Genomic DNA, 15,266 nt, shown 5'->3' with positions numbered 1-15,266 from the left:
GGTCAGTACAGCATCCTGTACGTCCAGATTATACAGATGTACAGTAATTCTGTGAAACTGTTACTTCCAAGCCATGTGGAAATTCAGTCATGAGTCGAGAGAGTCATGCCATTTTAACACAACATAATTTAACATATCATATTTCTTTCATATCAAGATGAAATGGAAGGATAATTCTCAGCCTGAATTAAACAGTAAAATGTTTATCAAACACCATTTCAAGCAAAACACTTAATAAAAAACCCTGCTTTTAATAATGAACCAAGCAGAAAGGGAGAGAGAGATAGAGATGGAGAGAGAGAGAGAGGGGGAGGGAGAAGAATTGGAAAATCCTCTCTTACAAGTGAGGCTACTGCTGTAGTGTAACAGATGCAGGCGGTGGGTGTAGAGTTTCTCTGGATGCTGCTATCAGGTCACACCGGGGCTGACCGGCATCTCTGAGATCCCTCTGGACCCCAAACAAACAACCAGCAGGAGACACGGGCGGTAGAGGGATCCTCATCAATGTTTCACTAACTCTCTCATGATGGGGGGGTGGGGGGGCTGAATGAATGAACAAGTCATTAAATGAACAAGTCTTCTGTACACCCGAGTGGTCTTGTGGACAGGTTCCTCAGAGAAGTCAAACAAAGGGTCTGGAAGACGACCTGCCCAAATATCAGGAGCACCGCAGTGCTGCAGTCACAGCCTGTATCAATGTGCGAGCTGAGACGAGTGTGCGGGGCACCGCACTCACAACCGTCGCTTACTAACATGTTGTGTGGTTTTGCAATAAATCCTATAACCGTGAATGTGTGCTATATTAAAGCTGTACACATGTTCTTAGTCACTTGTTTAGAAAGGAGATGCACTTGTGAGTTCTGGTGAGTAGTAGTACACTGACTTTTCTTACGTTAGACAGACGGACAGACAGAATGCTACATGCAGCACTGGACATAAGTCATAACGTGCACGTCAGTATTGAAGATCTGTACGGAGAGAGGCCAAGGGTGAGTGGGAAGATAGCAGCAAGGAGAATGAGGCTGGCTGGGCACTGCTACCGACACCGTGAGCTTCCGGCCAGCAAGCTGGTGTTACAGTATGGGAGCCATCTCCATGGCGCGGACACAAGTCACGAGGACGTTCTACTGGATGGATGTGGAAGTGGAGACCACCAATGAGATCGCCAGGTGTATGGAGGACCGGGATGTCTACCTGATCTGTTTCTACTCTGGTTATGTCTACCTGATCTGGTTCTACTCTGGTTATGTCTACCTGATCTGGTTCTACTCTGGTTATGTCTACCTGATCTGGTTCTACTCTGGTTATGTCTACCTGATCTGGTTCTACTCTGGTTATGTCTACCTGATCTGGTTCTACTCTGGTTATGTCTACCTGATCTGGGCCTCAGAGCCAGCGCCCTCCTGCAGGCGCTGCTGTAGCAGAGTGATCGCTGTGGCGTGGCGCTCCTCCGTCTGCGTGGCCTGCTGCTGGTAGTAGGACCTGAGGCGCTCCATCTCCTGTCTGTGCCTCTCCTCCATCTGGCCCTGCAGTCTGGCCAGGCCCTCAGAGGGGATTGTGGGGGATGTCTGCTCAGTAATATCTGAACATGGGAAGATTAGAGAGAAAAGAACAGCGATGCCGGGCTAATGAGTGCCAGGTTAGACATTCAATTTACCCCCAACCTCAAGGATGTTAGATCCAACATTGACCCTGACAGAACACTTTTTACTGCAAGAATGCCTCTAATCTTTCACTATGTTTTTGATTGATGCATGACGATCTCTCAGACGATGTGGTACACAAATTTCGAGGTATAAAACTAGAGTGCAATGTGTAAACCCATTATACAGTTAGTCAGTTTTAATATAAATAGTAGAGTGTAGGGTGTTTTAGCCAGTAGTACTGTACCTCTGAGCTTGTCAGGGGAGTAACTGGAGATGTCAGTCTGCACGCGCAGCACAGAGATCTCATTCTCACTGTTGACCTTCAGCTCGTCGTAGGCAGTCTGCAGTGCTTCCATCTGTGAGAGATTCATATGTGACAACACCGGTTAACATTTGTATTATCATCACATTTAAAACATGTTCTTGTATTATCAGGCCCCAAATCAACATTATATACTGACACTTAAACAGCAATGTTATTTGATACAGCGTATAATTTGACAGCTGGTTGTTGTTCTAGATTCATCACGTTTTGTAGTAGTTAAGTAGTAGTAGTAGTAGTAGTAGTAGTATTAGTAGTAGTAGTAGTAGTAGAGGTGGTAGTAGCACTAGTAGTAGTAGTAGTAGTAGTAGTGGTAGTGGTAGTGGTAGTGGTAGTAGTGTTAGTAGTAGTAGTAGTAGAGGTGGTAGTAGTAGTAGTAGTAGTAGTAGTAGTATTAGTAGTAGTAGTAGTAGTAGAGGTGGTAGTAGCACTAGTAGTAGTAGTAGTAGAGGTGGTAGTAGTGGTAGTGGTAGTGGTAGTAGTGGTAGTAGTAGTAGTGTTAGTAGTAGTAGTAGTGTTAGTAGTAGTAGTGGTAGTAGTGGTAGTAGTAGTAGTAGTAGTAGTAGTAGTAGAGGTGGTAGTAGTAGTAGTAGTAGAGGTGGTAGTAGTAGCAGCAGTAGTAGTAGTAGAGATGGTGGTAGTAGTAGTACTGTAATAGAAGTAGTAGAGGTGGCAGTAGTAGTAGTAGTAGAGGTGGTAGTAGCAGCAGCAGTAGTAGTGGTAGTGATAGTAGTAGTAATAGTAGTAGTAGTAGTGGTAGTAGTAGTAGTAGTGGTAGTAGTAGTAGTAGTAGTAGTAGTAGTAGTAGTAGTAGTAGTAGTAGTAGTAGTAGAGGTGGTAGTAGCAGCAGCAGTAGTAGTGGTAGTGATAGTAGTAGTAGTAGTAGTAGTAGTAGTAGTAGTAGTAGTAGTAGTAGTGGTAGTAGTAGTAGTAGTAGTAGTAGAGGTGGTAGTAGTAAGTAGTAGTAGTAGGAGGAGGTAGTTTATTGATCCTATTCTAAAAACTATTCTAAAACTGTTGTACTGTACTGTATGTGAACCCATCTTAAAAGGTCCAGAGATGAAAGTTTGATCCCTCCTACCTTACTGCCGTCTGACCGGAGTAGAGCCTGGAGCTGCAGTAGACGGCCATGCTCCTGCTCTATCCTCTCCTTCACCTGCTGGAGATCCCTGACCAGCTCTACAGGGTGGGAGAGAGGACAAACAGTACAGTATACAAACACATGAAGTTAATACGGATAGGCTGGCATCTGTTTATGTATTATAAGCCCTATTCGCATGGATGGTGGTCTTGTAATGTAATTTTTCGGACAATTATGGATATAGTAATCTCTGCCAGTAAATCAAGCCACAAGTTAATAGGGCTTTACGATCAATACTATAGGCTACATATCTACTTTACATGTAAACAACTGTTTTGGTGTAGATATTTTCTCTCATGAGCTGTTAATGCTCATGCACATCATAAATGGATGACATTCACACACTCAGAACATGTTGTACAGCACCTTTGGCCTCCTGTAGCACAGAACTGGGATCCCTGGTTTCTCCTTCCTTCTCCACTGGCTGAGTCTTCCAATCCTCCACATCGGTGTGGCAGAGATACTCCAAGAACTCCTCTCCAAAAAGCTTAGCAAAGGACTGAGAATAGAACAATGAAACTATAACTACATACCCCAAAATAAGTTATAAAGTAAAAAATATTAAACAACATTTTTTTTTTTTAAATACAAAAATCTGTTGACAGAACACTTAACATTTAGTGTTTATTACCAAAATGAGTTTCCTGCAGTCTTGAGATACGACGTGTAGCACGCTTTGATACTTGAGGGCTTTGGGCTCATCTGAAAAAAAGGTTGATTACATTGTTATTTGTTCCGAGGGTCAACATCCAATGAAACACGTACTAGAAAAGACAGACACTGCTGTCACACACAACGATAACCACTCAGTTTCTAATGTGATAACACACACACGCTTTTCCATGGCAATGGGGACGCTGGCAGATTTGTTGGCGCTCTGCTCCATGTATATATTGTACTAGGGCTGCCCCCTGAAAGTCGACGAGTTGAATCAGCAGTCAGAGACCCTTAAGTCGACTGAGATTCTTGAAGTTGAGCAGTCGTTTTTTTTTGCTCCACTGTCAAGATGCGCTGGTGGGCTCAGACCACTGACCCGCCTTGTGATTTATAATAGGACAGGCCAATCATTAATTTTAAACCTAGGCTTACTGTAGCTATTAGTTGTGCAGTAAAAGGAGACTTCAGACTGATATAGAGGAGGGGAGAAAGCAGGGAATACTTCTCCCCTCCGCTGTGCGCCTATAGCCTACTGGGCGCCAGAAATCACAGGCATTTCCAAAACGGAATATCACAACACAAAACTGCTTTCCTAGATCAATCTTCTTGATATCTAGTGGAAAAAATATATAGACAGATATATATATATATATATATATATATATATATATCCGCAAAAATGCTTTAATGACAGCCCAAACATTTTCTTGTTGACTGCTGCTCAACGCAAGAGCCTATTTGTGCTCACTTTCAAATGTGCAGTTGAGGAGACCATCGTCAAATCGCCCAACCTTAATGTAGGCTATGGGAAACACTGCATAAAAAGATGGGGGAATCTGAAGTAGATGGACAATGTGGGCTAGATGATTCATGTTTAGCAAGAAAAACAGGCGTCTTTTATTGTGCTGCCTGCTGCTTTATTGTGCTGTTAGTTTGACAGCTGTGCTGTCTCCCCTCAGCCTGACGTAAGACATATGGGGGGAAAAGGAGGAATGAATCGTCGAATTTCTGGTTTGAATAGGCAAATCTGATTCAACTCACAAAATTCATAGTCGGGGACAGCCCTATATTGTACTGTATATATATAGTTATTTAATATTACTGGATGTTGTATTTATCTAGTCTAAAGAGCTTGTAAATACACACAGCTAACAACTAGGATGTTTTGCTATCCAGCTACATTTTCTTTAACTAGGCTAGTGCTATGAATCGTGATCACAGCCAGGAGCATTTTAGAAGTAAGCCCAGCTGTTGCAGCTCTGACCGTGGATTCCTTGATACTACCTTCACAAGGATTACCGCCTTGTCTACAGTGCTGCTGCTGCTGCTACAGAAGCTAAGTTATAGTTTAGAGAGGCTAGGTTTAGCTAGGTTAGGTTAGGCTAATTCAGGAATTGTGTTAGCATTAGCTAGTGCATTTGAGACAACATAGCTAAAATGTTTTCAGTAATCTGAGATTGTCTCTCAATGAAAAGTGCTCTAATAAATATAATGTTTTATTATTCCTATTATTATTATTATTAGTAGTAGTACATACAGTGCACACTAAGCATGCACATATCCTCCCCACGGTGCACAACCATACACTCAAACACAAGTCCACACACGAACAGGCCTTCTCCAAGCCCCCCTACACACGTTAACGTCACTCTCTCACCAGCGCCTTGGTGCCGTTCCCAGCGGCTGGGCTCCTGCTCCAGGGAGCCGGTGTGGGAGCCTGTCTGCTCCTGGAGCAGCTCCAGCTGGGCGGCGTGGATCTGAGACAGGCTGACGCGCTGGGCCTCCAGCTGGAGCCTGCACTCCGCCTGCAGGGGGAGACACGGTAAGAGGAGGCATCACGGGGCTAAGACCTGGATCCTAAATAGGGCTGGGTATCGATTCGAATTTCAAGAATCGATTCGATTCCGATTCACAAGGTTCAGAATCGATAATCACTATTCAATTCGATTCAATTCAATATCGATTCGGTTAGTGTTACTAAAACCTTTTTTTTTTTTACTTAATTACATGACTGTCAAGTTATGCAACACATCAATACTAGGGCTGGGTATCGATACTGATTTCCACAAATAAATGAATGAATGAACTATTCATTCCTTCATTTATTCTTTCATTCATTAAATTAAAGATCGATTTTGGGATTCATGAATCGATTAATTGATTTTTTAAACCCAGCCCTAATCCTAAATGTGCCCTTTTTCTCTTCCCTTGCTTTAAGTTATCAACAAATTAACAAGATTTCTCCAAATCAAGTAATGTTAGAGGGTTGTTCTAAAGGGGGATATGCATGGAAGAGCATCCAGACCAGGTACAGTGAGTCCCTGTCAGTTATTCTCCTGTATCTCTCCTATGGAAGAGCATCCAGACCAGGTACAGTGAGTCCCTGTCAGTTATTCTCCTGTATCTCTCCTATGGAAGAGCATCCAGACCAGGTACAGTGAGTCCCTGTCAGATATTCTCCTGTATCTCTCCTATGGAAGAGCATCCAGACCAGGTACAGTGAGTCCCTGTCAGATATTCTCCTGTATCTCTCCTATGGAAGAGCATCCAGACCAGGTACAGTGAGTCCCTCCTGTATGTCTCCTATCTTACACAATAATAATCTACTCTCTGTCTGTCTCCCTGTCTGGACTTTCCTCAGACACCGTCGAACTGACAGCGTTCATATTTGGCCTGGGTCTCCGCAGGGGTCACCGTGACGGGGACGGATTTTTAATTCATTTACATTTTGGCTAATTTTAACTTAAAACACTGATCCGAGACGCCAGCCAATAGAAATACTGCTCCGAAAAGAACCCCGAACAGAGCAGAAACGCCTCCTCAGCGTTCCAGCTGCCCACTAATGGCCAATTACTGATCGCTCCTACGGGTATCAGAACTAGGGGCACTAATAACCGGAAATGCCTCTTTGCTTTGAATGGAACCTCCGCTGCTTCCACTTCCATGAGTGAGCTGGAGGTAACACCTGTGTTTTAACATAGTCAATTAGCAGACGCGTTTATCCAAAGCAACAAGTGCATCTCCTTTCTAAAACAAGTGACTAAGAGCATACTGTAGTGCTAAAGGCAGTGCAAGAATAGCATCTAATCATACAGCATGTGCCCTTACAGCCGCTGCAATGCCTGTTTTATCATGCGGCATTGGGGCTTCTATTGAATCATTACTCATCAAACAAGTGGAAAGTGGGTTCTGGTCGACCACGTCAGGACTACCAGCGTATGCCTCCGGTTCCAGCAGCTCTGTGGGAGGGCAGCCATCGCAGGCACAACTCACTGAACCATCTGATGCATCAAAGGCAGTGACTCAGAACTAAAAGCAGAAGCGGATGTGAACACCGTTGACATTTACATGCTGCGTGGTCTCTCCATCCTCCGCGGTCTCTCCAACCTCCGCTCTCCGCCCCGCTGCAGCAGCGGTCTCCCTCTCCATCCCGCCGCCCACCGTCTGCCGAGTCACAAGGGAACACATGGGGACATTGTCAAAAGAATATAGATGAACAGCAAGAATAGACAACACAAAGACTCCGTGAGTTTGGAAGACGATACACAGGGCACAGTTGGTGAAAACGCGTTCTAAAAAGGCCACGATATCAAGACAGCTGGGTCGCCTTGCAAGCACCCTGCACATAAGCGGTGCATAGCATAATTGAAAACAGCCACCGTAGCTTGACTGAAAATCATTTGAATTGTTGAGGTCAAGAACATATAGGCCTAGCTATGTTAAGAGTGAAGGACACAGCATCCAGAGTCCACCCCAAACTGTGGTGCCAATCGTCTCATGCTGTATGGATTTAAAAAAATATATATATATTTGCTCAACCAAAATAAATCTCGGTCGACCAAACAATCGACCAGTCGTCTGAATGGTGACAGCCCCAATGCTGCTGTGCAGTATGCATTTGTGCTCGTATGCGTGCAGCCTACATGTAGCTCAGACTGCGGGTTTTGCACTGCTCAAGAGCCTCTACAGCCTCTATGAAGTGTCCTTCCCAGGAGGCGCTACTAACTAGGGCTGGGTTTAAAAAATTGATGAATCGATTCTGAATCAAATGATTCAGAATCGATTCATGAATCCCAAAATCGATCTTTTATTTAATGAATGAATAAATGAAGGAATGAATAGTTCATTAATGATTCATTCATTCATTCATTTTTGGAAATCAGTATCGATACCCAGCCCTAGTATTGATGTGTTGCATAACTTGGCAGTCATGTAATTAAGGTTACAGCAAAAAAAAGAAAGAAAAGGTTTTAGTAACACTAACCGAATCGATATTGAATCGAATCGAGATAATCGATTCCGAACCTTGTGAATCGGAATCGAATCGATTCTTAAAATTCGACTCGATACCCAGCCCTACTGATAACCACGCATGGTGAGGTGCTGCACAGATGCCAGATCATGAGATAAACGCGCTGGTGTCTCTGGTGAAGCCTCAGAGGCACAGGGAAGATAGGACGGAGGTCACAAAATGGATTCTCACTTCAGATCCCTTACTCCCCGCAGGACGGAGAGAAACTACAATGTATCAAGGCAAAGTTACGAAGCCAGAGAAAGATACTGAAAGAGATGAGACGGATTATTCCCTCATCTTAGCTTAGCTTTGAAGATAAGGGGAATAACGTTATGAATATTACATTGGCTTGAAATGGCCAAGCTCAAATGATACCACTCTGCAGTGCACATACTGTACTGCTGGAGATGGGGAGGAATATCAACACCGCAGGTCTGTGCATTCTGCATCTAGAGCCCCTGGGTAGTCAAGCCGCTGGTAATGAAACCCAGCGGTCACAAGTGTGTCTAGAACTGGATGCGCTGGATGAATAATGATCAAATGTCAAATTTTAGTAGGTAATCAGCACACGTCATTAAGTAGCCTTGACTGTTAAACATGACGTTTTGACAGTAGTCACATCTTAAAAAAAACACACAAAAAAAACAAAAAAAACAAACAACAACAACATTTTAACAGCTCGATCCAAACATACTTCATGAGATCCATGAAAAAAGCAGGGTAACAAACAAAAAGGCACAGCAGTGCTTTTGTCAGTAGGGAATCTCTCTCTCTCTCTCTCTCTCTCTCTATCTGCTGTGATGACTACTGCAGCAGCAGCGAGTAAACGCCTACCTGTTTCTCAACGGCGTCTCCGCGGCACCCGTCGGCAGAGTCCTCCTCACTGACCCTCCTCTGTGAACGCGACGCAGCCCGGCTCTCCATCGCAGCCTGCGCCTCCTGCTCTGCAGCGTCGTCGCCCTCGAAAGCCCCCTCCTCCTCCTCCCTCTCCCCTCCCTCTCCTGACTGAGCAGAGCTCTGGCGGTCCTGCCTCCCTCGCTGCCGCCTCTTGCGCCTGTTTGACCCCGTGGGCTTCGACGAGGCGCCGCCCCCCTCGACGGGCCCCTGCCCCACGCCCTGGACCTTTGCCGCCGGCGAGGGCCCGGCTGCCACGCGGCGCCCCGGCGCCGGTCGGACGCGGTCGCGCTCCGTTTCTGCTTTCCGTAATGAGGAGCGGAGTGCCTCTACCTCCCCCCGGAGCGATGCGATCTGGAGGGGATGGTCCTCGACCGAGCACGCCGGCGCGGGCGGCCGGTGAAGGCGGGCAGCCCGCTGGAGCTCGGCTTTGCTCTTAGCAGCCATCAGCCTCTCCCTCTCCACCTCGCTCGCCCTTTCCTTTAAAATCTCTCGCTCTCTCTCCAGCTCTCCCTCCAGGTTTCTGTTTCGGGCGACGGCGTCCTCATTCTCAATCCTGACCTGCCTCAGCTCCGCCTCCAGCCGCTCTACTTCACCCTCCGTAGCGGTCAGCCGCTCCATCACCTCGGACAGCCTTGCGGTCAGGCAGTGTTTGTCTTTCAAAGCCACCTCCAGCTTTTCCATCAGTTCAGTAGTGTCCTTCTCCATCAGCGCCCCGGCGGCGGCGGACGCCTCGTGGGTTTCGTTGGCATCTTCCAGCTCGAGATTCCGCGACTGGAGGTTGCTGAGTTTCGCTTCGTACTCGAGCGTCTCCTTGAGCATTCTCTCCTCCAGCTGTGCCTTTACCTCAATGAGGCAAGTGTATTCCTCTTTCAGCTCCTGATAGTTCACCTCAAAGTTCTTCTCAGCGAAAGAGAAAGTACTCCTCTGCTTGTCAATTTCCTCTCTCAGCTCAACCACTTGTTGCTGCATTTGTTTATTTTCCGCGGTAAGGGACTCTATTCTTTTGCTCCGGGACTGTATCTCCTCATTCATGCTGTCGTTGGCTTCTCTCAAAATGTGTTTCTCGGACTCCTGCTCCTTCCATCGGTTCTCCCAGCGCTGCTCGTTCTCTTCGCGCTGGTTCTCCAGCAGCTCGTTCTTCCTCAGCAGCGTTTGGATCTCCGCCTCGGCTCCGGCTCGCCTGTCTCCTTCCTTCCTCAGCTCCTCCACCTCCAGCTGAAGCTCCTGCAGCTGCTCCACCAGCTCCTCGGCCCTGGAGCCGTGCAGCGCCAGGCTCAGGTCCTCTTTCAGCGCCGCCACCTGGCGTAGCGTCTCGTCCCGCTCGGCGGCGAGCCCCGCCCGCTCCCCCTCCAGCACGCGCAGCCTGTCCTCCAGGCCGCCGCGCAGCTGCTCGTGCTTGGCGGCCGCCTCGTTCAGGAGGTTCTCGGCGTTGAGGCGGCTCTCCCTCTGCAGGTCCTCCCGGAGGACGGACAGCTCCTCCTCGTGGCTGAACAGCAGCTGCGTCCTCAGCCTCTCCAGCTCCGCCTCCTGGGACTCGGCCATGCGGTCCAGCACCGCGTCCTTCTCCCGCTCCATCATGTCCAGCTTGATCTTGTAGTTGGTCGTCTCCGACTCGTGCCTGGTCGCCTCGTCTTCGGCCGCGGCCTCGGCCTCCGCCAGCTGGGCCCGGAGGTTGTCGACGGCGTCCCGGAGGCGCAGCAGCTCGTCCCGGCGGTCCTCCTGCGAGGCGAGCTTCTGGGAGACCTCCTCCACCTCCACTCTGGCGGAGCGGAGCTCCCCGAGCAGCTCCTCCACCTGGCCCTGAAGGCCCAGCTTCTCACGGGCCGACTGGTCCAGCTCGCGCACAGCTTTCAGGCGCAGCCCCTGGGCCTCCTGAAGCCTCTCCCGGAGCTCCGCCACCTGGGCATCGAGCTCAGCCGGCGCCTCGGGACCGGGCTGCCGGGACCTCAGCAGCTCCAGCTGGGCGCGGTGCTCCTCCGCCAGGCGCTCGACGTCCGCCGCGTGCTGCGCACGGAGCTCCTGCTTCATCTGGACGATCTGCTGGCCGTACGTCTCGTCCAGCTCCGCCCGGAGGTGCTCCAGGCCCCGCGCCGACTCCTCCTCCGCCCGCCGCGCCGCGTCGCCCTCCGACAGGCTGCCCCGGTGGCACCGCTTCTGCAGGTCCTCCACGGAGGCCATCAGCTGCTGGATCTCGGCGGACGACATGCGCTCCTTCCTCCGCGAGCTGGAGAGTTCGCCCTTGCAGCCCTCCAGCTCGGCCCGGCAGGCTTCCAGCTCGGCCCCGCCGCTTTCCAGCTCTTGGGTTTTGGCGGCCATCTGCCGGTCGAGGTCGTTCAGCCGCCTCTCCGAGGCCGCCAGCTGGTCGCTGAGCCGGGCGAGTGAGCCGTCGCGTTCTGACACGGCTCTCTCTTGCTGTGCGATCAGCAGGTCTTTCTCCTGTAACCTCCGAGCGAGGGCTTCTTCCGTCCTCCCTACCTGCGCTAGCTCCTCCCTGAGCTGGGTCAGTGACCCCTCGTGCTCTTTGACTATCGTGGTTTGTTCTGAAATCAGCAGGTCTCTCTCGCTCATCTTCTGGGTGAATGATTCTTCTAGCCCTCTGCCGGCGCACGCCAGCTCCTCTTTGAGCTGTTTGAGGGCGCGCTCATGTCCTAACAGGACTCTCTGTTGCTCGGCCATCAGCAGCTCTTTTTCATTTAGCCTTTGTGCAAATGATTCTTCTGTTCTCCTCCCCACCTACGAAGAAAGACACGCCTTAGAAACACAGATGCAACAGCGAATTCAAAACAGCAACTGTATGTATGAACCATATACATGGCTAATAAACAGTCGATAACGGTCAATAATCTTGAAGCCCACACAAATGTGATGAGATATAACTGATAAAACTATCAAAAATATGTGTGTAGATTAGTAGACTCACTGAACAAACTACAACTCACTGCACATTAATAATTCATAATTATACAAATAATCTTGTCTTAGCTGTCTGGTGAAACAGCAGCCCAAATATTGTATTAGGGTTGGTGAACTACATAAGTCGTTTCATTTAAGAATCTGAATTTGGCTAATCAAACTACCGCAAGGTGTCGTTAATTGGACGCACGTTCTTACAAGTGTGTTTGTTCTCCGTGTGGCGGGCGGTTTCGTGGGTGACGCTGAACGGAGGACATTGAGAACGGACCAATGAAGATGACCGCTTCCACAGACTCTCAGACACATCATCTGAGTCCGAGGCAGCCGAGACCAGGTAACAATCTAGTATACGCAACAGGGTGGGTCCAGCTCACCATCTGGGCGTCGTTGAGGTTGTGTTGGAGCTGGCCGATCTGTAGGAGCTGTTCCTCGCTCCTCTCCTCGTGCCCTCTGACCTGCGCCGCCATCTCCTGGACCTGCTGCTGGTACTGGGCCGCCTGCTGCTGGTACTGGGCCAGCTGCTGCCGGGTCTGCAGGAGGTCCGCCGCCGTGCTGCTGTGGCTGGTGTTCCTCAGGGTCTCGCCTGCCTGTAGCTGTGGATGGAGCCAGGCCGGCGGCCATGTTCAGTGGACATCCAGAGACCATCCATCCGTTCAATAACTAAGCCTACAGCAGTCTCCACAACCGCAAGAAATTTTTAAAAAAGGCTGATAAGATAACGCTCGTTTAAGCCGGGCTCCGCGCCATGCAAACCAAACTGTGCTGCTGGTGCCACTTAACGAAGCCCCCCGGGTGTAACAATAGAAAGAGGGCGGTGTACGTAGCCGAGAGTGCGTGAGAGAGGACGTCGTCGTCACACACCTGCTGGAACTGGATGTGCAGCTTCTGGCTCTGCTCGGTCAGCTCCAGGAACTCGCGCAGGGTCTCGTCCTTCTCCTGGCGCGCCTGCTGCAGGCTGGCCGTCAGCTGGGTGATGATGCCGTCCCTCTGCCTCAGCGCCGCCTCAAAGTCCTGCAGCTGCAGAAGAAGCAACAGCGGCGCCGTTTAACATCACCCCCGCCGGACATTAATAATGCAGTCCTGTCCGGTCACGAGGTTCTGAAAACACTGTCCAGTCACAAAGCTCTGAGAACGCTAGTGTTTAAAAACACCCGATTTATTACAGATCGTTGCTTCTCATTAGTCATCTATGGACTGAAGTGTGTTCCTCCATGATCAGTAAGCTAATTAATTCAAATCTGAGGGCCTGTCAAGCACATGCATTTATACACGGCCTATCGCTTCAGCCTGGTATCGAGGACTTGTGGCTGACGACATACGTATGGCTGGAGCGAGGGGCTTTTCACACCAAACAAAAGGATGGAACACTAAAATACCACTCATTAGTCTATTGGCAGTGCCCAAATATGATCCTTGGTATATTTCCAAAATCAAAGACAGCCCTGAGAGATTCCTCATTTTCGTCAGTGAACGCTGGCCAGCGGAACACTTCAAAGCTCAGTAAATGTTCTGATATGGCAGTCAAGTTGAATGTGAGCCGGTTTCAGCACGCGACCTGCCTTCCTAGCGCGGTGGCCCGTCCGCACGCGACAGCGTCTTCACTCCATATTACCTGCCGCACCCCTTCAGAGCCGAAGGCAGCCCTGAAGTCCTCCAGCTCCACGGCCTGGGTCTCGGCTGCCAGTCGGTCCTGCTTGTCCAGCACCCCGTCTCCCCTCGCCTCCTTCTGCATAGGGTCCGCCGCCTCCTCCTGGTTGGGGGAGAGGAGAGCAGGTTCAGCGATCGGCCGACATCATCTCTGCCACAGGAGTAGGGAAGGGACGGAAGCCACCCGCAGCTAAGCAATTAGCTCGCTTGCTAACGATCGACGCCCGACAGAGAGCAGGCAGCTGTTTTAGGAGAGTGATGCTGCAAATGGCCCCTTCAGTACAACATACTTCAGTCTATCACACAGCAGACACTTTCTCTCTGCTCTTTAGATTCCAACATCTTGCTTAGTTACTTTTGAGTCTATAAATCTACCCACAAACCAACACACAAACAGACTGTCTCATTCACTTAATGCATTTCTCTGTAGATCTCTTTCTCTCTTTTTTCCCTCTCTCTGACTGCAAACAGTATTACCTGTAACAGTATTACTAACAGTATTACCTGTAACAGTATTACTAACAGTATTACCTGTAACAGTATTACTAACAGTATTACCTGTAACAGTATTACTAACAGTATTACCTGTAACAGTATTACTAACAGTATTACCTGTGCCATAGCATGTGAACAGCTCTTCTAAAATGCCGGTCTCTCTCTCTCCTCCACTTCACTATTTCATTCATTCATCCACCCTCCCTCCCTCCCTCCCTCTCCCTGCCTCCCTCCCTCTCACTCCCTCCCTCTCCCTCCCTCCCTCTCCCTCTCACTCCCTCCCTCCCACTCCCTCCCTCCCTCTCCCTCCCTCCCTCCCTCCCTCCCTCCCTCCCTCCCTCCCTCCCTCCCTCCCTCCCTCTCCATCTCTCCTTGCTCTCATTCTCTTTCAGCTCTCACTTCCAAGAATAATTTACACCACTGAAATGTCACCCAGACCCCTCCCTCCCCCTCACTGTGGAAATGGTGAGCAAAGTTAAACGGACTGTCTCTATTTTAGCAGTCCACAGCCTTCAGATCACAGCCATTTCCCAAGCGCAAACAGAGAGATCCCAGAAGCACAGAATAAATGAAGGATATTTGGTTAGTGAGTTAAGAGGGAAATCTCAGTTAGGGGAGGCGTGATGCGCAGTGAGAGGAAACTAGTACAGAAATAGTGCAATTTAGCAATTTAGCACTGGCTTATCGATGGCCTTACTGTACCCAGATATCATCCTTAGAAGACTCCATTCGGTTGTCTGTCATCTCATGGCACCCATTTACCTGTTAATTCACAATACTGTTGATTTGCAGTTTATTATTCATTGATGGCTGTGCACCAAGAACTAAGAGGAGAGGACTGTAATTAAATCTGGTGCTTCACTCTCTCATCATCGTCGTCAGACCGTTATTGTACTGACTGGCCCCTCTAATCCATTAAACTCATAGTGCGCCTCACAGGCAACACTTTTAATGGCAGCTTTGGGAAAAGGGGCGAGTTGTGAGTTGCAGCAGGATTACTCTGACACTGTCAACTTAGGAGAAATGCCAGCCTGCAACTTGGAGGAGCAGAGTGCCTGGCAACAACAGATCAGAGCCATTAGATATTTTCTCAGAGGTGGCTCACGGCCGCATGGTTGGCATTAGGATGTATGTCTGGCTGAAGGACTTGCGCCTGAATCAGATTCCTTAACTCTAATCCTGGATGAACCAAGTTACTATGCACAGCACTAGGACCCATTAATCCTCCCCAAATATTTATCTTAAGAACGCTTA

The 15,266-nt window shown here is 49.0% G+C and overlaps 1 protein-coding gene across 1 annotated transcript in view; it reads right to left on the bottom strand.

Annotated features, from left to right (window-relative positions):
- Nucleotides 1-15,266, bottom strand: part of akap9 (A kinase (PRKA) anchor protein 9) — a gene marked incomplete at its 5' end in the record, with an annotated part of 84,233 nt that overhangs the window by 52,544 nt on the left and 16,423 nt on the right. The window contains 12 exons of the mRNA XM_084454977.1: nucleotides 1,375-1,582; nucleotides 1,891-2,002; nucleotides 3,050-3,147; nucleotides 3,476-3,608; nucleotides 3,741-3,811; nucleotides 5,424-5,571; nucleotides 7,115-7,210; nucleotides 8,895-11,690; nucleotides 12,245-12,463; nucleotides 12,732-12,887; nucleotides 13,483-13,620; nucleotides 14,715-14,774. Coding sequence (XP_084311103.1) covers nucleotides 1,375-1,582; nucleotides 1,891-2,002; nucleotides 3,050-3,147; nucleotides 3,476-3,608; nucleotides 3,741-3,811; nucleotides 5,424-5,571; nucleotides 7,115-7,210; nucleotides 8,895-11,690; nucleotides 12,245-12,463; nucleotides 12,732-12,887; nucleotides 13,483-13,620; nucleotides 14,715-14,774 — 4,235 coding nt within the window. The remainder of the gene's footprint in view (nucleotides 1-1,374; nucleotides 1,583-1,890; nucleotides 2,003-3,049; nucleotides 3,148-3,475; nucleotides 3,609-3,740; nucleotides 3,812-5,423; nucleotides 5,572-7,114; nucleotides 7,211-8,894; nucleotides 11,691-12,244; nucleotides 12,464-12,731; nucleotides 12,888-13,482; nucleotides 13,621-14,714; nucleotides 14,775-15,266) is intronic.

The sequence above is a fragment of the Borostomias antarcticus genome (genome assembly GCF_949987555.1).
Source record: "Borostomias antarcticus genome assembly, chromosome: 21".
NCBI classification, from domain to species: domain Eukaryota; kingdom Metazoa; phylum Chordata; class Actinopteri; order Stomiiformes; family Stomiidae; genus Borostomias; species Borostomias antarcticus.
This window is presented reverse-complemented; position numbering and strand designations above follow the sequence as displayed.